At 41.8% G+C, this 22380-nt stretch overlaps 1 protein-coding gene across 7 annotated transcripts in view; it reads right to left on the reverse strand.

The window, feature by feature from the left end:
- LOC141777703 (disks large-associated protein 1-like) overlaps positions 1-22380 on the reverse strand; it is a 125579-nt gene that overhangs the window by 18782 nt on the left and 84417 nt on the right. For all 7 annotated transcript variants that reach the window (XM_074652212.1, XM_074652214.1, XM_074652213.1 and 4 more), the window contains 5 exons: positions 5807-5931; positions 4360-4485; positions 4030-4185; positions 3692-3774; positions 838-883 (listed from right to left, as the gene is read on the reverse strand). In XM_074652212.1, coding sequence (XP_074508313.1) covers positions 838-883; positions 3692-3774; positions 4030-4185; positions 4360-4485; positions 5807-5931 — 536 coding nt within the window. The remainder of the gene's footprint in view (positions 1-837; positions 884-3691; positions 3775-4029; positions 4186-4359; positions 4486-5806; positions 5932-22380) is intronic.

Here is a 22380-nt window from a genome sequence, read left to right on the forward strand (position 1 = left end):
CTCTCCTTTAATCTGCACGTTAGAGAAATCATCACAAATGTTTTTTCTACTAACTGAACATTGCTAAAAGACAAAATTGTTGGTTTATCCAGACTAGATTACTGTGTTCCTCTAATTCGGTCTGTTTGGGTCAACACCATTTTGGATAGGGTCCAATCTCTCCGGGTCTATTTAGGACCCGGTCTAACTGTCCTTGGGTCTCTTTGATTAAAAATGTATTCATGTGGATCAGGTTCAGGTTTAGATTAATTTCAGATTGAGTCCAAATTTTGGCCTTCTACTGACCACTTTCATAAACATAGTATAAAAGCTTTACAAGGAAAATGTGCTCATCACTGGGTTGAGTAGATAGTCAAATGCTGTTTCATGGGATTTCACTAGAATTGGAATGGAATGTCTGCTTAGAAAGATAATAAAGGTCATCTTTGAGCATCTATCTACTATCAGGGACTTCAATGAAATACCCTTATCCTTCAAACACTAAATGATATGAGAGGACCTATACAGTGGTTAACTCCAAAAAATAAGAAAATGTACAAAAAAAAATGCAGCATTCATGAAACTACATATTGTATTGGGAAGATATTTTTACACTAAAAAGAAAAGTGATCAGAGAGTGCACACCTCTGTCGCAGCTGCACAATCCCCTAAACTGTCATTTATCAATAGAAAATGTGATGAAATGTGGGATTGGCTCGTGGTTCTGGATTCAGATCAAAATATGGATATTTTGTTAACTAATAACAGTGGACAGACAGGGAAAATATAAATAGCTTGGATGAGGTAATGATTTGAGGTGAATAATTCAATAATAAAACAGCAGTAGTGGAAGCTTACCTGTACAGCTGCTGTCACACTGTTGGAGCGCTGGAACCGACGATACCTGACCACAAGAGAGAGACAAACAGAAAATACTAAATATCAAGATTTTTCCATGTCTGCTCCCAAGCATCAATTTCATGATTAAAGAGGCAAATTGGTTCCAGGTCCTAATTCACAGACCCTAAAATGAACAGGAAAACTGGGGCTCCCTCCAGGAGCCAGACCTGGGAGGAGAGCTTGGCAGTAAGTGTCTGGTGGCCGGGCCCTGATGCCGGTCAGCCACAGCCTGAAAGAACTACATGAAGCCGCCACCCTGTGGGCCCACTACCTGCAGGGATAGGCATTGGGGTCGAGATCATTGTCAGCTGGGCAGCAGACTTTTTGCTGAGTCGCCCCCTCATGACCATTAGAAAGAATGCAAGTTTAAGGCACTTTTGCATTAGCTTCAATCTTCAGAACGGGAGGTTGCCTCCTGGTCTGGAACCAAACTCCAGGAGCGGGGCTTGACTCACTCCTTTTCCAGAGTTGCCCCGGGTGAGAGGCACTAGATGGCTATGGGGATACTCACAAGCCCCCGGCTGAACACAGCTGAAGATGGGAGAGTCACCTCTATGTGAATGTGAGTCCCCGAGAGGAAGGCTCTGACTGTTGTTTATGAACTGAACTGGGAACTGTTGTCTGTTGTGCTCATACACTGCAGCTGGTGATAAATCATGGATTTAACCTGTTTGTGCATTGGCTTATCGTTGCAGCTCGGCGGCTTGTTAGGCACTAAAACCACAGCACCACTGCATGCAACACACTAATCTTGTCAGTTAAGGATCAATTATCAGTTAATGAGGGTTGGCTATCGATTAGAAAAAAAATTAAAATTAGCATCCTTGGACGGTATAAAACAGTCAATAAAATATGTTTTTCAAAAGTGTGAATCACTGCAACCACAAGCGGTCCTGGAGCGTACAGTCATGAATGAGCACAGAAAATATTCGGCTGATGAGTATGCAAGATTAGCCGTGGAAATACAGATGCACACATGCACACACACAACTGAACACATAATCTTCTTCCAAGCTTATGCCTGGTGGAGATAACAAAAACTGAGCATTGCAACCTTCACAAAGGTTCTGTAGGGCTGCTGGAGCAGACATCAGTCCCAGCTAGGTGTATCCAACCTACCACCAAACCTCACGGTCATGAGCTTGGAATAGAGACCACAAAAATGAGGACAGGTTGATGAGATCACACACTCAGAGAGAGCTAAGAGTAAAAGTGCTACTCCTCCGAGTTGGACACAGCCAGTTGAGCCAGATCAAGTAAGCTATATGTTGCATAGGTACATTTAACTAGGTGACCAGGGCAGACCCAGAACACACTGGTGGGATTACATATCCCATCTAGCCGGGAATGTTTTAGGATCGTCCAGAGCTGGGATGTGGAGGATGTGGTTGAGGAGAGGATGTCTGGGTTGCCTTACTCTACCTGCTACCACTGGGACCCAGACTCAAATAAAGGGACAGACATTGATGTTTCAGAAGCACTGGTGCTGTTAAATTCTTAAATATTTCCCTTTCTTCCTCAGTTTAAGGTAAATAGTGCCAGATGCTGTCTTGGTTTTAAAGGAATGTAGTTTGGAGAGTCAGTACAGTGCATCAACAAGACAGGTGTCACTACACGGATACTATTCAACCATTATCTTTTAAAATGTGTCTTCATTCCATTATTTGACACAATTGTAGAAGCTTGAAGCTTGAACAGACAGGGGTCTGAAGAAAACCGGTCTACAAGTCAGTGAAACTCAGCCACAGTTATTAGAGTTCATCGCAGAGGATAACCTTGGCAGATGAGTCTGTGGGTGTTTGTTTGTGACCAGAGAGAGAGAGAGAGAAATAATTACAGGACAGCCGGAAATGACTCAGCTAGACTGAAGGAAAATACACCTCATGTAGCAAGACTTCAAAGACTCAATACAACATCTCATCAGAATACCATAACTTGTGACAAACTAAAAATCTTATAAATATAAGCCAGTGATCACAAGTGCAAAATTCATGGCTACTACATTTTGTACATAATTTTACTTTCCTTCAGTCTCTACTTAGAGTAAGCTTATGTTATAGGGGTTAACAGGAATCCTACTGTAAGTACTGACCATGGGGCCACCTCCGGGTCTGAAAAGTGAAGCCAACAAGGAAGTGCCTTAAACCTGCATTCTTTCTAATAGCCAGCAGGGGGCGACGCTTTCTAACCTAATCTTAAGTTAATGTAGGCATCCATCCATCCATCCTGTACACCTTCGTATTTCCATTCACTGTCATTGAGATGCTAAAGGTATGGATTTGTCAGGGAAACACCTTGAACAGGTCACCGGCGTATTGCAGACATATTGACAACATTAATTTACTTAAGGGCAATTCAGTATTTGCACTGTTGGAGGCAGCATTACATTAGGGCCAACATTCAAACTTACAAACAAAATATGTCAGATAAGTGTGCTAAAGTGGATCTTGGCTAATATTTGTTTTCACCTGTCATACTGGATACCTGATTAGAGCCAGGGAACTGATTTAAATAATCAGAAAGCTTTCTACCGCCTGTGGATTCCTGTTGATTTTGTAGCCCAACACTCACATTGGAAACACATTAGAGAGGGATCTTTTAATGGCCAGTATTAACAGGGGGGGAAAATTAGTGTGCAGCACCTGTTTCAGTGTTCATATGGGCACCTGACTATATTCATAGATGAATGATGAAACCAAATGTCCAGCCTTGCTCATACAGTTTATCCTGTGGATGTTAAATGGTCAAGTACATACAGAGTAAAAGGTCACCAGAATAAAGGATTAAGAGTAAAGAAACATGTGTGCCTCACCCTCTGTCATCCTCCACTTGCACCCCTACAGATGTGAACTTGGATGGGTCCTCTAGATCCGGAATCTCTTCCGGTCCATCCACCTACAGGAAACAAGCAGGATAAATCCATAATAATCACCTATAGTAATACCGATTAAAAGTACAACAACTAAATAATGATCTTATTGTATCTTACTGTATGTGAAATCAACGGTTTGTCAAATATTCTTCATTTGGGGAGGTAATAGTGACTTGTGAGTAGAAATGTGTAAGCAGAAACACAGACACCCAGGCTGTACATAATGTGTAGCTAACTTCCTCAATGTCTCTCCACATCCACTGCTGTCTCTCACATACCTGGATGCCGATGGAGAGACATTTGCCCTTCCTGAGTGCTTCTTTCCTGTATACATCCCGGTGTTCTTCAACAACAGGCATCCTGGTCAGGACTGGGATGGGGGTGCTAACTGTCATGGTGCTGTTACTGACATGCTGGCTGGCTGGCCCATGGACCTACACGGGAATAATGAGAACAGATATTAAGTAAATTGTGAATACAATACCGCAAAAAAATGAGTCTTCCCAAAATTGGGAAACATTTTTTTGGGGGTGTCTTTTACAAAGTTACAACCTGTTAACTGCACAGAGTAAATGTTGATTTGTACATCAACAGTACAAAGCACTGACCTGTGCATTAGCAGCTTCTATGGCAGCTGTCAGGGCCTTCATGCTGTCAATGCTTTCTGTTGAGTTACTGAGCCCTGACTGGATGGTCATGTCACCTCTGGGTCCCTCCTCTTCCATGTATGCGTCCTGGTTGGTTTTAGAGAACATGGAACATTGCTTTCAAGACAAAGTGTGAATATGACCATTAATTATCACATAGTATCATTTATGAAATTAACCAGGTTCTCCCACACTACCCTGCTCCTCCGCAGACTGCACTGGCTACCGGTGGCTGCTTGAATCCAATTCAAGACACTGGTACTTGCCTACTGTGCTGTGAAAGGCTCAGGCCCATCATACATCCAGGACGTGGTCAAACCCAGCCCGTTGGCACGAAAAGGCGTATAAATGCCATAATAATGCGCGAGGCGCTTAGCGTGCAATAAGTACGCCTTTCTTGATTTCCGCATGTCTTTGTACGCCATGTATCCTGTACTGACTGCAATGTAAATGCATCTGCCTATAAATGCTATGGTAAGACTTAGTCACCTAGTATAAAAAGCGAGAAAGATCACTTCTGGTGGGCGGGTGGGGAGGTGGATGGGTCCAACAAACATCAGACTTTAAACCAGCTGACCCATGTTCGAGACTGGTGTTTTGATTGGTAAGTTCCGTTAGTGACGTTTGTCACGTGTTTTTTATTGACGTGTTTTCTGTAGTTGTGTTACGTTGTTTCCATACATATTTTACTTAGTTTACGTACCTATTTTAAGCCAAACCATGACGTTTTCCATTATCCTAACTAAGTGGTTTACTTAGTTCTAAGTTTCTAAGTTTATGGTTTTCTTGCCTGAACCTAACTGCAGACGTTTGTGTGGCGTAAAAATGACACTCGAAAAGGCTAAATGCGTACTCATCATGACATGCGGAACGGCCATGTAATGTTGTGGTATTTATACGCCTTCCTGTGAGACCGGGTATAAACCCCAATAACCCTCTGCTACTGTCTATCGGCTTACTAGCCTACTACCTCACTATGAAGGGGGCCGAGCTACTGCTCAACAAAGTCTTGAACTTGGCCCATAAAAAAAAAAAGCATATTTGATGGAGTTGATGTGCTTGCATGATTCCTGCACTTTTTGGGTTGTATCCACATGCTTGAATGCACTTTTATTGGAAGTTGCTTTGGATAAAAGCTGTACTAATAAAACCATGTTTTTAGTATTTAGTAAGTATTTCCAAGGATCTTGGTGCAGGTGTCTGTACCTCCAGAGTTAAAGAGGTGTTCTTCTATCCTGTCTAAACAACCCGAACTAGAGTACAGAGGGAAACTGTCCACATTTCAAAGTGTGAACTTATATGTGCTATAGCCCTCAGAGTAGTTTCATTCATAATGTCCATTATTTCACTAATAGATGTGTCGATGCTCTGTGACTACATGAGGGGCAGAGTAACATACTAGCAGTACCTGTGCAGACTCTGTGCTGCTCTGGGCTGTGATTGAGATGTAGGGCTTGGAGGAGGTGGAGCAGGTAGAAGTTCTGGGCGGCACTGGTGGAGGGGTTTTCTTATAGGTGGTGATGCAAGATGAAACTACAAAGAATGAGAAAGAGGGAGGGAAAAGACAGTGAGGCAATCAGATATGTTAAAATGATATACTGTATAAGACGCTGCAGCCAGCTATTCAACAAACCCAGCGCTAACTGTTCCTGTGACCACAAGATCTCGTTTTCTAATTCTACAGGTGTTGATACACAAGATAATTTTACTCAGGACACAAGCAATGCAGGTCAGACAGGCTATATGCAAACGAAGTGCAGAGAAGCTCCAATTACAACACACGCAGAGGCTGAGAGATTTCATTCTCTGCTCAGGTAGACATTACTGCTCTATATCTTCACATACACAATAGTTGTTTGATGTTATATTAATGCTCTAAATTTCAAATTTTTTACCTTTAACCATAGAGGTGGAAAATCTGAAAATTCTGCTTTTTTGTAACAATCATATGTGTCTTGGAAAACAATAATAAACTAGATGGGCACTTGGAGAGTGTAGATATCCGCCAAGGCCATGTCCTATCTCGCAATGTTAACAAAAAAAATAATGTGTGTATCCGCCCTGTGATTTGTGATCTGCTCCAAAAACCCTCACATCAAGTTTCATAATGACTGGGCGAGTTGTTTTTCGGTAATGCTGCTGACAAACCAAACCGAAAACGTAGGTATTGATGATGCCCTGGTCAGATCAAAGACTGCACATATCGGTCAAACTGCTAAACTCTATGCATTTAAGGCTAAAATACAAATACTTGAAGGGGAACCACTGATTTTTACAAAGTGTGTTTCCGGGAGTTGGGGAGTACTATACTGCACATGTGAAAAAAAGTTGTATAAGCCTTTTGTGTCTCCAGAGGCAGCTGTGTGGGCTGAAGACTACAAGTTTGAAACTGAAAAAAAAATCTGGGGGTGTGGAGTTAGAAAGAAGACAGTTTACCAGACCTCTGTAGTCCGCTCAATGACTCTGCTTTGCCACAGGGCAGACGCTCCAACACACATTTAAGGAAGTTTCCTGTAACAACTGAGTTTAAAATGAGCGCCTTTTGAATATGTTGCTCTTCAGTTGAACTCCTCTTATTAAGCTTTATTCTCAAACATCTACAGGCCTAATAGGCTAAATAGGTCTATACAGTGCAAACGTTTTTGTTAACTTTGGACAGCAGCACTAAAGAACTGTGTTGTATTCTGTATTACTATGGACTGACTCAGCATGTGACAGAGCCCGTACACAATAAGGGGACCCCTCTGTGTCACATATCCTTCCTGATCACTCAGCATTTATTCATTCAGTTACATTGCATCATCACTAACCCTCTTCTCATTCCAGACTCTGCCACTCCCTCCTGTCCTCCAGTAACCCCTTCCCTGCCAGTTCTCCCACCTGACCTGCTCAACTCACTCACTCACCTGCTTCCCACCTCTCTGATTATCCTGATTATCCTGATTATATGGAGATAATCACATATCATGATATTTTGACCAAATACCTCAATATCGATATTGCGACGATATTGTAGGGTTGACCATTGGTGCTTTTACAAAATATTTACACGATGAGATTTTTGATAAATAATCAACAGTAATGTGGATATAATGAAAAAGTGGGTAAAGGCAAATAATATGAAAGGGATCATGTACAGCAAAGCGGTCATTGTTGTGAAAGAATCCCCGATAGGGCGATGCTGCACCCCGACATGAAGCGAAGGGGTGGACTCTCATCGCCCTGAAGGGGATTCTATCACAACAATGACCGGCTAGCTGTACATTATCCCGCTTATTATACAGCTACTTATTTAAGAAATCAATATTTTGACGTAAAGACACCTATAGCAACGGTCTATTATACATAGCAACGGTCTATAATACAGAAATTGCAGAACGCAGAATGCCGTGATTGACCAATCAGAATCGAGTATTCAACACAGCCGTGTAATAAAACAGCTATAACAGTCAGGTAAGCTCTGACAATTACATTACTTTACTGTAATGCAGCCTTTAAAACAAGAAAAAGACAACATTTATGCCATATTATGATATCCAAAATCTAGATATCTAGTCTCATATCACGATATCGATATAATATCATTGCAATAGCATTAGATGTATCTACCACTACACATACACACACTTTTTTGCCCCAAAACTCCATTAGCTAAGGAAGACCCTGAGATGTGGTTGGAAGCTCCACTGAGTTGAATTTTCTTTCAAGCCTCGTTGGATTACCGTTACTTTGAAATTGGAGTCTCTCCTCTGCAGGCCCACTGGTGGGTCTGGTGTCACTAAGCATGCACACCACCTACAAGTCCTTCTCATTCTATTGCATTCCAACACAGCGATTTCATTCTATCCATATCTGCATTGTTATCTGTAGCCGTGCTTCTTATTTAGCCAATGGCTCCAGAAAAACCCAATACAGACGTGAAATGACGTTTATCCATGCTTGTGTGTTCATAAATAACATGCAGCCTGAGGGGGATATACACCACCTTGTTAGCTATGCAGCTAATTGCTGATAGATCTAAATATCAATGCCCAGCTGGGAAGAAAACAGCAAGAAAAACAATACACAGCCACTTATAGCAACAACAGAACGTCTCTCACTCCCTCTCTCACAAATATTAAACCTTTAATAGTCACTACTGGAAAGAGCAAATGTTAAAACTCTTTGGGTCTTCTAGACACAAGCTGACCCGGACCTTTTTCTCCACTTCCGGTCCATAAACTTAAACAAAGGGACACAAATCAAAGGTAGCTTATTGGTATTGCTATTGTGGTATATTTTCAGGTCTGATGCCGGACTGAGAGGCCCCTAATTAAAAACATATGTGAAAGAAGTAGGGCAAAGGCCAGGGGCTGAAAGATAAACATGTAGGAGAATACCTAAGACATGAGTTCATATCTTAGCTCGGTGATTGGAGGGCCTGAACCCGATATAAGGTGGTCGGGGGCCCCCAAGCTGCAGGACTTTCATATTCGACTGGAGGCCTCCGGACTGCTCGCGACGTCCGTATGACATGTGTGGCTTGTTTGTAATAAACTCTATTTTACCAGCAAGAACAGTGTCCTCGGAGCATCCTTCATCATCACTTCAACAGCACTGTCGCAGAAAAGATACGACATAATTTGGCGTCACGAGACAGGATCGGAGGTGACCATCAGCACAACTTCACAGAACGGTGAGATCACTCATTGAATGCTGGTCATTAATTGGGGCTGTTATGTGGAGTTGTTTGGACACACCGTAAATTAAGAACCTTCTGGTTATAGACATGTACTGTTGATTTGATGTTTAAAGTGAGGCTCCGTGCTAAATTTAATGAAAAAAGGGGGAATGAATAGAGAAAAGATATAAAGGGAAGAAAAGAAGTATGAGAAATACAAGGAATAGTTTAGAATAGCTTTATGGTAACGATAAGGTGGTTAAAAAGTATCGTGCAGGATTAATGAAGAGGGGCCCTAAACTTCTTAACGGTAAGACGCATGCATATTAGCCACTGCGTAACGATGGCTCTGACATAGTCCGGAATTAACTTAGAAAGACAAAATTGGGAAACCTGGATCCAGGTAATTTGAATAAATAAATGTAAAGAGTGTTAAGAGAGATAAGGAAATAAAGGAAATAAAGGAAATAAAGGAAATGATCATATGACAAGCCGCAAATCGGATAGGATAGAGCCCTCAGGTGAGGAGCATTGTAGTATGGGCCAAATTAAAACCTGAAACAACATCTGATGGTCAGTTAATAACTGGAGAGTGTAGAATCACAATTCGATTGACAGTTACCACTCTGACGCTGTTGACGAACGGTGATTCAAGAAGTAACTTCTCGTCGAAAATTTTACATCTCATGGGTAGCAGAAATTTTACGAGAAAAAGTAAGGAAATAGCGGCAGAAAGCATGCATAGGAATATATCTAAAAGTTCAAGTGAAGAAAATGTGGGTGCGTGTTTACTTTGGGATGGAAGGGTGCAGTTGAGAAAAATGTGTGTGCGTTAGAATTTTGGAGTGAAGAAAAGGTGGGGGTGTGTTTACTTTGAGGGGAGCAGAAGGGAAAAATGTGGGTGCGTAAATGTGTGTGTGACATTTGGCTGCTGATGGAGTCCAAATGTGGGCCATAAAATGGTTAAAAGACTAAATGAATTGAATGATATATTGTGTAAACCAATGAGCTTCTTGCCTTTTTCTAAGAAGACTGTTGAATTGAATAATGTAGTGTGTAAAACCATGAGCTTCTTATAAAAGACTAAAACATGAGCTCTTCTTAAAAGGGACGTTATATAATAATTAAAGCTGTTAAAGCACAAAATGAACTTCTCTAAGAAGGGTAGTGATTGAAACCCTCTCTCTCTCTCTCTCTCTCTCTCTCTCTTCCCAAAATTCCTTTCGATGACCCTTTCTTGGGAGATACAGAAAATTCCTTTGCCATTTGAACTGTTTGGTCCAGTGGGGTTCTTTAATGTTTAGATAAGGGGTTTAAGTTAGGAATATAATGTATGATGCTGTTAAAGGGACCTATGGGTTCACAAGAGACTAAATCATTGCCTGTTCCTTGTCTGTTATGTCATTTATGGTGAGTGAAAATTGAGACGGGAGGCAAGGCAGAGGGCCGGCACATCACGGAGGGTGGATTGCTGACGTCAACTTGGAAGGCTTTCCAGGTCAATCTACTAAAAAGGCCGGTACAACTTATACACAAACTCTTTAACAAAAACAAAACCTGCATTTCCATATGTGTATGTGTTCTCAGTCATAAGCAATATTGATGGTACACATATAGACCTGCTTTCATTTATTAAACCTAAGAGGAAACTGACCTGCTCAGTTAGGAGAAATAAATAAATGAATTAATAGAAAACTTGGCAACGGATTGATCAGTGAATGCATTTGATTAATTAATGGCATATGATTGTTGAGTCTAACCTCTACTGACAATTACAGATGTTCATGTATGTTATGGTGCGTAGTTTGTCTGATCTGTGATGTGGTGGACATTCAAGGTGGTGACTGTTTGAAGATTTGAGCTGAATATTGATTGATTAGATGACTGGTTAATTTGTTGATTAATTGAGGAGTTGGATAATTGGATAAATTGTTGATTGACTGATTGGCTAGTTGATCAATTGGTTAATTGGATAATTGGTTAACTGATTGGTTGGATAATCGGATAAATTGTTGATTGACTGATTGGTTAGTTGATTGATTGGTTAATTGGTTGATTTGAGAATTGGTTAATTGATTGATTGGTTAATTGGTTGATTGGTTGATTGGTTAATTGATTGATTGGTTAATTGGTTAATTGGTTAATTGGTTAATTGGTCAATTGGTTAATTGGTTAATTGGAGAATTGGTTAATTGGTTAATTGGTTAATTGGTTAATTGGATAATTGGTTAATTGATTAATTGGGTAATTGGATTTAAAAAAAAAAAAAAAAGGGGGGAAGTAATCTAAATAAGCCTTGAGTAGTTTTTAATTTCAACAATTACTTCTTAAAGTACAATAACGGAACATAAGGAAGCCGTTATAATGGGGAAGAAGAACACTAAAAATCCGAAAGTAATCACTCCTGTTGAGATAGTACAGAAGAATAATCCTTTAATTAGGGGCATCGCAAACATTGCAAAAATATCGGAAAAATGGCACAAACGCTGGCCTGAAATTGACCAACCATGGCCAATAGAGGGGACGCTTAACCCAGATGTAATTGGAATAATGCTAGTACTTGAATCGACATACAAAGCTGAGCAAAAGAAGGGAAAAAAGGGGATAAAACGCAAAGAGAAGAGGCAAGTGGAGCTTGGCATTCTCCAGTTATTTGAAGATGAGGGACAGAAACTGATCAAAGCTGCAAACGATAAGAGGGATAAAGTTGAAGAAGAAATAAAACAAAACACAGAACAAACAGAAAAACTAAGGAAAGACACCAATTCATCGTTCTCACACATGAACCCTGTGATGGGACCACCACCCTATGAGGTAAAGACGATGGCTAAGAAAATCTATCCTCAAATCCCGGTGATCAGTCAGGAAGGTGACTACCGTATCAGAAACGAGGAGGACAGAATAATAGAAACAGGACGAGCGGAGACAACTATAACGATGTATCCAAGATCCAAAAGTAAGAGTAAAACAAAGTTTGGGTCTAGGAGGCAAAAGCGGGACCATGGAAACGAGAGTGACCAAAGCGATCAGGAAGGGTGCAGAGGAGGATATGACCCTGAAGTCAGGCGGATGTTGGCAAGAGCGGAAATAAGAGGAAATGATAACTCTGATGACAGTGAGGATGAAGAGGGCCAGGAAGAGGGCCATGAAGAGGATGCACGGAAAACTATGAGAGAAATCGAAAGAAGCATAGAGGAATGCTTTTCATGCTTGGATAGAAGTCCCAGCCCTGATCGCCAAGGAACGTTGGAAGAACAATTGGAGGAACTGTATAGACAGAAAAAAGAGTTACAGAAGAAGAGCTCCCCAAAACCAGCTATGAGATATGCATTGCGCTCAAGAAACAAGAAGGAGACTGGAAAAATCTGTCCAGTCATTATCCGAGGACGGAAGTTGGAGTACAAGCCTTGGCAGAATACAGATATGTCAAACATACGCGAAAAGTTACCTACTCTTCAAGATGGAGCACATCCTTGGATTTCAAAGTTGGAAGAAATCACAGTGGGAGAGCAACTGGCCATGGGAGATATAAAGAGACTCTTGGCCTGCCTCATTGGAATTCACGCTATGGAAGAGATTCTACAGAAAGCTGGACTTAATCGATATGTGGGAACTGCTGTGAATGATTCAGAGCTGTTTGCTGCAAGTAGAGGCCCAGTGTGCAGGGCGCTGAAAGACACATTTCCGACAAACGTACATCCTGACAATATTTTTATTGATCCACTGGGACAAGAGGAAAACCCGAGGGCCTATGTGTCGAGAGTTCATCAAGTGTGGAGAAGTATCACAGGAAATGACCCGGATTTGAATCAAATGGAGCAGTCGATTTTGCGAACCAGAATACAGAAGGGGTTGCCCCTGCCAGTGAGAAGCAAATTGGCAGAGGTGGTTGGTCTTGGAAGCATGGAAAAGAGGGTTTATGCGGCTCATATAGCCCACCAAGTTGAGCTGTATAGGAAAAAGGAACATGATCAAAAAGACCAGGACCAAGAGACCCTCAGGAAACTTAATCAAATACAACTGACGGATAACAAGAGGATGGAGAAGAAGCAGGCTCTGGTTATGCAGAATCAGGCTCCACTAAATCAAATAGTACCACTACCACAGCCGAACCAGGTTCAGCTCCAATCGTTCCAGCCACCGCCGGTGGTTCCAGTTGTCTCCTACCTACAGCCAGCTTTTGATCAAGCGCAGCCCTGGAGAGGAAGAGATCAAAGAAATTAACAGTTGTGGCTAGACCGAGGTGCCACCCGAGATTCTACTGGACTTTGGAGAAATCATGAGGGGTTGATACTATCACCTCCAGACCTGTTGGGTCTGATGATTCAGGAGGCGCATGGCTTAGCTCACGTTGCAAGGGGGGAAGTTAAGAGAAAGATTACCAAAGAGTATGGTTTTTGGGCACCATGTTTGCTTGAACAGATTGATTATGTCATAGGCAGGTGGAACTAGTTATAGACTATGTTGACATGATAAAACCGATTGAAGGGAAAAGGTACATGCTAGTCGTGGTGGACAGATTTTCACGATGGCCTGAGGCCTGTCCAACAAAACGAAAGGATGCTCAATCGGTTGCCAAGTTCTTATGCAGAGAGGTCATAAGCAGGTGGGGACTTCCAGATCGAATATCCTCAGACAATGGGAAAGAGTTTGTGGATAAGACGGTGAAATTGATTTTGCAAAAAAAACTAGGAATTAAACAGCGTACAATTTACTACAGTAACCAAAGGTGATTAGTACACAGATAAAGCTTGTTACATTAGTTCCAAAAACAACTAAGAATGTTCATACACCGACTCTGGCTACTACTCTAATTATGACTTCAAAGGGGATGAATGTTACAACAGTGACGACATCCGTGGCATCTACGACATTTGTAAATACAACGCAGACATCTAATATGACATCTTGGACCTTTAAGGATGTGGTTAATTTAGTCGAGAAGCAAGTGTCAAAAATAGAGCCTAGAGTGAACAGAAGCAATGACATTGTTGAAGTTAGAGAACAGAGGATAGAAGAAAAGGATGTAGAGTCATCTACGTCCAGCTTAGAGGCTGCTACTTTAAATTTGAAATCAATAAATAATGATAATGCTTCCAATCAGAGTACTGCCTTGGCGGTAATATTAACGCCTAGGAAATTGGAGAATGTGACACAGACACTTGATAAAGTATCCTTGAAAGTGAAAGAGATGGTAAATGAGAGACGGAAGTCTATGTTGGAGATGGGGATTAGTGTGGGTAGTAGGAAGGAGATTGAGGAAGTGAAGGTTGGAAATTCATCTGAGACTGTTCAGAGGAATATTTTAGATATGGGAAAGGAGTTTGTTGACTCAGATCAGATATCACAGGAGATGTTTGAACAGAACCATGTATTGCAGAAGAGAGACACTAAATGGAAGGCATTTGGGTTTGATCCTTCAGTGTTACAAATCGCAGACCCGTGGGCAGGTAGGAACTTATGGTTTCAGCAAGTAACCCACTCCGTAAGATCGGTTGTGAAAACGGATGGTCCGTATCTGGTGAAAATCCGATCGCCAAGCTCATGGCCTTCGATTTTAGAGACTATACCAGAACCACTAACCACTATGTGTCAAAATTATGCATTATCATGGCTCTTGTATCAACAGCAATCATCAGTGGATAAAGTGATGGCTTTAGCAATGAACCTTTTTAAGCCTAGATTGACTTGTTCTTGGGTGGCAGGTTTACCATATGTAAATATACGCGATCAGCATGAAGATATCAGAACAGCGGTCCCTGATATAATGGAGGTGACAGCAGTGGGAGCTACCAGCTGTTTTTGTTCAAATACAACTCATGAAGGGCCAGGAACGTTTATGGGGTTATCAAAGTGTGATAAATATATGATGGACTTGGGTAAAATGGAACGTGGGAATAGTAATGATTCGTATGAAGCGTCTTTTCAGGCACCACAACACAAAAAGAAGACAATTTTGAGGGTACATAACCAGATATTGCCAGGGAATGTGACTATAGGGAATTTCAAGGATATTTGGTGGGTCTGTGGTAATAAGGCATACATATTTCTACCATATGGGTGGACGGGATGCTGTTATATGTCACTGTTGAAACTTCCATATGAGGTTCTTACTATCCAGAAGGGAGTAGGGACAGAGGGGGTCCAATCTGATGTCGCTTCAAGTAGTAGGAGAAAACGTGAGTTGGCACAGTTTCACAAGTTGGAATCCTTCCATTGGAGAATAAGTTTAGGAGAGAAGTGGGGTATAGGATTTTTTCCATGGTATGGTGTGACGTTCTTGGCAGATCACATCGACAACATTACCTACACCTTACAGGGCTTTGCAAACGAAACTATAAGAGGTTTCGAATTGTTGTCAAACACCCAGAGAAGTCACAGACTGACGTTGCTGAAACATGACATGGCTCTTGATTATATTTTGGCCAAACAAGGGGGCTTATGTGTTGCTTTAAATTTATCAGGAGATGCTTGCTATACGTTGATTCCTGATAGTTCTGACAATATGACTAGTGTCATAGGGGCATTGAAGCTCATAAGAGATGCGTTTGGCCCATCAGAAGACGCGGGATGGTCTGCAAACGCTTGGTTGCAGGATAAATTGGGGCCACTAGGAGCAGTGTTAGTTCAGGTTTTGGTAGCGCTCGTTCTGTCGTTGTGCGTGATGTTTTGTTTTTGCACGATGTTGTTGACCTTTGCAAAGGCCATGATAATTAAATGGGTTGGAGTTGTGCTGCCCGGCGATCAAACGTTGATGCCATTATTACACGAAGCTGACACGGACGTGGAAGAGGATGACGCAATGAAGATCGAAGTGATGGAGGAATATCCATTTTAAAACATAATCATATTATTTACCTCTGTTTTTGCTTGTGTAGTGTTGATGTTGTGTTGCTCTTTCGAGACTTTGTTTAGTCTCGAAGGGGGGGTATGGCAACAAATGAACAATATGATTAATTTCACATTTATGATTTCTAATATGAACAATATGATTAATGGACATTTATGAACAATATGATTAATTTCACATTTATGATTTCTAATTTCACATTTTTACTTATAAAAGTGTTCTTATTCTGTGTTTGATGTTTAAATTTGTATCTGTTCTGTATGCAAAAGATACTGGTTTTCTTTTCTTTCATTCTAGAACATTCTGGGGGAAGAACACTGTGAGGGTGGTGGATTGTCAGGGACTCCGAGGGGCTGAATGGATTCAGACATTTCAAACATGAAAATACGAATGGCCTGAAGAACTCTGAACGTGGACTGTCGATACAACATCCAGAGTCAAGACGTCATCGATACTACACCGGCGTCAAGGCTGCTGAGAAACTACAGCGTTATACAGTCTTATGTCTTCTCTGAGATGTTACCTTAGTGTTATTGAAAAGGAATTTTCTTTTTTGTGTATTACATGCTTGAGAAATGATGGTTTCTAAATACAATGGGACCTCAGATGTTTTCTTTTTCTTTTTCTCGATGTTTAGGGACAGTGGGGTAGGCAGGAAAAGGTTCATAGAAGGGTGCGATGGGTCGACCAGCCTGACTTTGGACATTGTTTTGTTTTAATTTGCTGAGAGTTCCATATGCATTTGCTTAAATCATTTCCATATACAAATTGCTAAAAATTCCTCATGTCAGTGTTATGGAGTACGACGTATGGTCGCCTTGGCAGAGGGACCGTGAGAGAATTTTCCTGTATACATTGTTTAATACATTGTTCAAGAAAGATTAGCTGCCTGACAGGTTTTTCACTCTCACTTTTATACTCCATAAAGTTGTTTCAATGGTAATAAGGACAGGTTGTTAAATTTGTCATGTTGATACACCTGTATGTTTCTTCTCTTATTTTTTCGAGACTTTGTTAAGTCTCGAAGGGGGGAATATGTGGTATATTTTCAGGTCTGATGCCGGACTGAGAGGCCCCTAATTAAAAACATATGTGAAAGAAGTAGGGCAAAGGCCAGGGGCTGAAAGATAAACATGTAGGAGAATACCTAAGACATGAGTTCATATCTTAGCTCGGTGATTGGAGGGCCTGAACCCGATATAAGGTGGTCGGGGGCCCCCAAGCTGCAGGACTTTCATATTCGACTGGAGGCCTCCGGACTGCTCGCGACGTCCGTATGACATGTGTGGCTTGTTTGTAATAAACTCTATTTTACCAGCAAGAACAGTGTCCTCGGAGCATCCTTCATCATCACTTCAACAGCACTGTCGCAGAAAAGATACGACACTATTTTGCAGCATAGACTGCAAGCCAGACACAAAGGTCAAAGCTGGGTAAATCCTGGGTTCTTCCCGTGGGTGTCATCCGGTCTGCTCGCTGGTTATGTGATTGTCATGAGGGCTAATTTACGGTTAGCAGAACGCAAAGCGAAACTATTAGCAGCGTTTTCTCTCCATCTCTGAAAAGCTTGCAGCACGCTAGATCCTCGAATCACAGTTTGTCCTCTCAAATGTATGTGATATCGATTCTTGCACCCAACAACACAGCAAGATGACATTTTAGATGTGTAACTTTAGCCTGCTACTCTGAGGTGATTCGTGTTAGCCTCCAGTCTTTCCTTTGTTTTGCCTCCAGCTAACAACGTGACGTAATCATGATGTCAGCAGTAAAAGGGTCAATCAGACATGCATGTCTGTCCTGTAGCATCATGGGCTATACAATGGAGAGGAAAACAAGCTCAGGCATGTTGGTCTCTTAGCATAGGAAACTATTGTCAAAAGTAGTACAGCCAGAGTGGTGTGTATTGCACTAAAAAGTCTGATTCACTGCCAGACTTTATGATCTGTGTGGGAAACATTACTGACAAAACAAACAAGAACCATGTCCTGACCCCATTGCCATGCTTTACACACAGACATGAGATTGATATTTAATCATCCCACTCTTGGAAAGAAAGTAATATCCAAGTTTCCCAAAATGTTGAACTATTCCTTTAAAAAAAGAAAAAAAGAAAAACACAAATGTCATATGAGGGTGGGAAGCAGCAATGAAATGCCATGATGAATCAGAGTTAGTCCTACTGAGAGGTTGAGTCATTACATAGTCTTGTCACGTTCTCAAAAAATAGATTTGTGGAAAGATAGTTGACTGCATTTTTCCAAAAACCTGCACAACAATTTAATGGAAACATTTTCAGATGGCGTACTCTGCTGGTCCCTATCTCTAGTCTGAATATTTACATTTGCTCAGGAGTTTTTCACTACTACAAACTGTAACTGTATGTCTTCTGCAACTGTAAAACTGTACCGCCTCCTCCACCGAGCAGGGTCGAAAAAGTTGGATGCCTTTTCATTTTGAAAGAAAAACGGCCAATGAGTAAACTCTAACACTCGGCCAGTCAGTCAGTCAGACAGACAGACTTTTGTGTTTGGGCTGTGTGGGCTGGCCCTCTGCAGTCCAGCCAAAAATAATGAATGTATCTGCATCATGACTCGGATCCATCCCAAAAAGTAATGGGTTCCTCCTACAAGCAAACAAGTAAACCAACAAACTGCGAAAGGAGGCACACCCAGCGTACAGCGTGCTAACCTCGACAACCCACCTAACGTTAACTTATAGCTATCCTTACCCTTACTCTTACTTGAAGAGTTGGGTATCCGACATTAACAGCGTTGAACATGGATAGACTAACTTATCAGAGTTAATGGAGTTAAGCTTTGGACAAATTTGTGCAGATGTGTTCATGATACTAACCATTCGCAAACTCTGAATTGATTCTATTCAGGAATTCGGCCAGCTGTCTTCTTCTCTGTGTTTCTTTGCAGAGCATGTGCGATTGTCAGTAGACCCTTCTCGCAATAGCAGAACGAATAGGTATGGGAAGAGCAAGGGGAGACTGTCCACTACTTAATCAATCTTGGATGGCGTTGTTCTCTCGGATTGATACAAAATTTGAATAAAAACTGCTAAAACGGGTTGCCAAATATGCTCTGGCGGCCGTTATTATAACTGGGCGGCCCGCACAAGTAAAGTCTATAAGGTGAATTCACAAAAGGATTGCATGGCTTTTGTTGCCACCAAATCTGCACAAATAAGACAAAAAGAAACCATATAATTCTCAAAGCACCCACAAAGGATAAAATGCAACCCTAACTGCGCTGCCAAGCAAATAGCGTCACGGTGCTGCTTTGCTATTTGCACATATTTAAATCAGATTATACTGTATGCGTACATTTGGCCCAAAATTGGCCCCTCTCTATGCAAATGAGCCTCATTGCAAAAACAGTCCAATTCACAAAGATCAGCGCTAACAGTCACACGCAGTTACAACATTTATACTTTGCCACATGGATAACTGCAATCAGATGCAAAAAAGGGCAAATTGCACCCAGCTGCAAACTTTATGGCCGTGTTTGAGCTGTAATATCAATAGCGTAATATTGTTTGTGAATCTGACCTTGTGAACGGGACCACCATGGTGCCATCAGCGGCCGCAATCAATTCTTTGTTCGTATGTGTGGAAAACACTACATTGGATGGACAAAACGTCCTATTTATAAGAACAATTTTAAATGTGTCCTCATTATGTTAATAGAAAAGCAGTTGGCATTATGTTTCCTTCATCTGCTGCTGCAAATTAATTATATATTAATGTCCTTTCTAGACAGCATTGGTGTACTGTAATCACCTTCCTCTTCTCTGTTGTTATAGATAAATCAAGGTTGTCATTGCCCACATCTGTCTTCAGCCTCCTCCATCTCTGTCTCTGTAATACTTAGACTTAGATACAAACTTCGAGTGTTGGCTGTAAGGGTGCCTAAGGGCTAAACATGGAATATGAGGATAATCCTCATAGAAGGAGGTTTTTACCCTGTAAATTTAAATTTGCAGGGAGAAAAGCCTCCTCCTCCCTGTCTCTGTTAAATCAGTCTTCCACAGCGGTGATCCGGTCTCCTCTCCCCTCTGCTCGTCTCCAGACAGAGCTGGCCTGTCGTAATTCAAGTGTTTCAGCAGAAAATTCAGCTTGCTTTTGGACAGGGTCAGGGCAGCTCATCACTTGGTTTTTGATGCATCAGCAGAAAGCTAAAGGTTCACTGGGGCCTTGTTTCAAAGAGGAGATTCTTGATCTTGGACGTCAGCTCCTTTGACTGACATGTAGTGTGTTGAGAAACTGCTTGACTGTGTTAAAAGGGAATGCTACCTATTTGGGGAGTACTACTGCATATGTGGAAAAGTCTTTGGTGTCCCCAAAGAGAACTGTGTTAAGTCTGATAAATATCCTCAAGTGATGTCACTTGAGTCAGCGTCAGTTGGAGCAAGTTTGAAAATGAAAAACAAAAAACATGACCATAGTTGAGGGTTGGAATGACGATGTTAAATTGAGAACTACACTTCTTCTCAAAAGGTGTCCGTGTATTGGGTGACACAGCTAAACTGATTCAGCTCAGATATTCAACTTGTTAACACACAGGTGAAATCATCCTATCTGAAATGACAAACTAAATATAAAGCAAAGAATCTCTGTCTATCTGTGGGTATGTGGGTATCTGTGTGTGTGTGTGTGTCCTTTGCATATCTGAAGAACCGCTCATCCGATCTACTTCACACTTGGTGGGTGTATTGCTGGGGACCCAAGGACGTGCAGTGTCATAGTTGGTGCAATTTGGAAATTCAAATATTAATAAACTTTGAATTGACCAGCGATAATGGCAGTGGGGGCGGGGCTTCAGGGATCTGCACACTGAGTCGGGCATGTCGTCCGCAGCGGCAACCCATTCTCACTCCCAACTCATCAAATACCGCCGTTTGGTAAGTGCCCCTCGGCATCGGAAACCGACGCACAGTGGTACCCTTTAGCAACGGAATGTGACGAACCGGGTTTTCAACTAACTCCAATGTAAACTGACCCGCGGTATTATTAGACAATCGGAGCAACTGACATAGTATCAATAGCATGAGAGTCCACTCAGGGCGTCCCTGGACTGTCCAAAAGTAACTCAAGAGCGGTATCCCGTGCGTCGGTCTCCTATGCCAAGGGGCACTGACCGAGCGACGGTATTTGACGAGTTGGGAGAGAGAATATGTTGACAGCGGGCCTTTACAGGCTGCGGCTCATTGACTGCAGTTCACTTTTGCTGCCGGATGTACAACGTGACTCTTCTTCACTTCCCTAGAGTCAACGAGCAATGAGCGGTGCAAGCAGTACTTTTGGGGGCCAAGCATTCGGCCCGTTCCCATCGGGCACTGCAAATTTGGCATCATAAAACACTGCAGTGTTACCGGAGCTAACTGTGTGGGACCTGGTCCCTGAACTAGATGTGGTATGCTAAGCTCTGAGTTGTAGCAGAACTTCTCCCCACCTCCTAATTTCCTTAAGCCTGGATATTTAAAGTATTACTTCACATTGCTTCTCTTCTCTTCAGCTTTCAGCAGTCTGTGGAAAGGTTTTGCCTGAATCTCACTCAAGGGGGAGTGAACTTCACATATATGACAAGCATAACCTTTATGGAAGACTACTTTAATTAATATTAAATTCTGCAAAACTTTGTTTACTTTGTCTGAGTGCCAGTATGGGGCATAACCTTGTAACTTGGACATCTGTAACAGCTACACTTCCTGGCCTCTCCACTGCTCAGATACATTTATTTCCAACTTGGCCATGTGCCATCAGCTCAGCTGGCCTGCATGACCACCAGTATCAATGTCAGGTCAATGTCAGCTGTTGTGCCACCTCCATCTGTGGATAAGTAGCCATCATAAACCAGCAGTAACATTTAATGCAGACTGTAAACAGCTCATTTGGAATGAATGCAGGTGGCCCCTAAGGTACTGCTCCGGAAGGTTGGATGGCAGCTCCATCTGCCCATCCTCCGAGGTCTGCAACCTGGGCATCATCGTTGACTCCACCCTTTCATTTCAGTCACACATTAAATCCGTCACATAATCTGCCTTCTACCGCCTCAAAAACATTTCCAGACTCCGGCCATCACTCTCCGATTCTGTGGCAGAGTCCCTCATCCACGCCTTCATCACCTCCCTTCTGGACGACTGCAATGGAGTCTTGTCCGGGGAAAGGACTCCATTGCAGACCTGTATGGATGACTAAGCCAAGATGCTAATATGTGCTGACGTCAAAACGTAACGTGATACCAACGTCGTTATACTGTTGGCTCACAAGCCTTGTTATAAACGACAACCAAACGTCAGATATCTTCCACAGAGATGAACAAAACATTCATTTTGGACTTGTCAAAAAATGTAAAAGGTACCATAAAGATGTTTGATGATCAGTTTGAGCTGATCATTCACTGTTTATCTGGAATACCTCATCCAGTCATGATTAATTGCTGTACTCATCTGTTCATTAACTAGT

The sequence above is a fragment of the Sebastes fasciatus genome, chromosome 11 (genome assembly GCF_043250625.1).
Source record: "Sebastes fasciatus isolate fSebFas1 chromosome 11, fSebFas1.pri, whole genome shotgun sequence".
NCBI lineage: Eukaryota > Metazoa > Chordata > Actinopteri > Perciformes > Sebastidae > Sebastes > Sebastes fasciatus.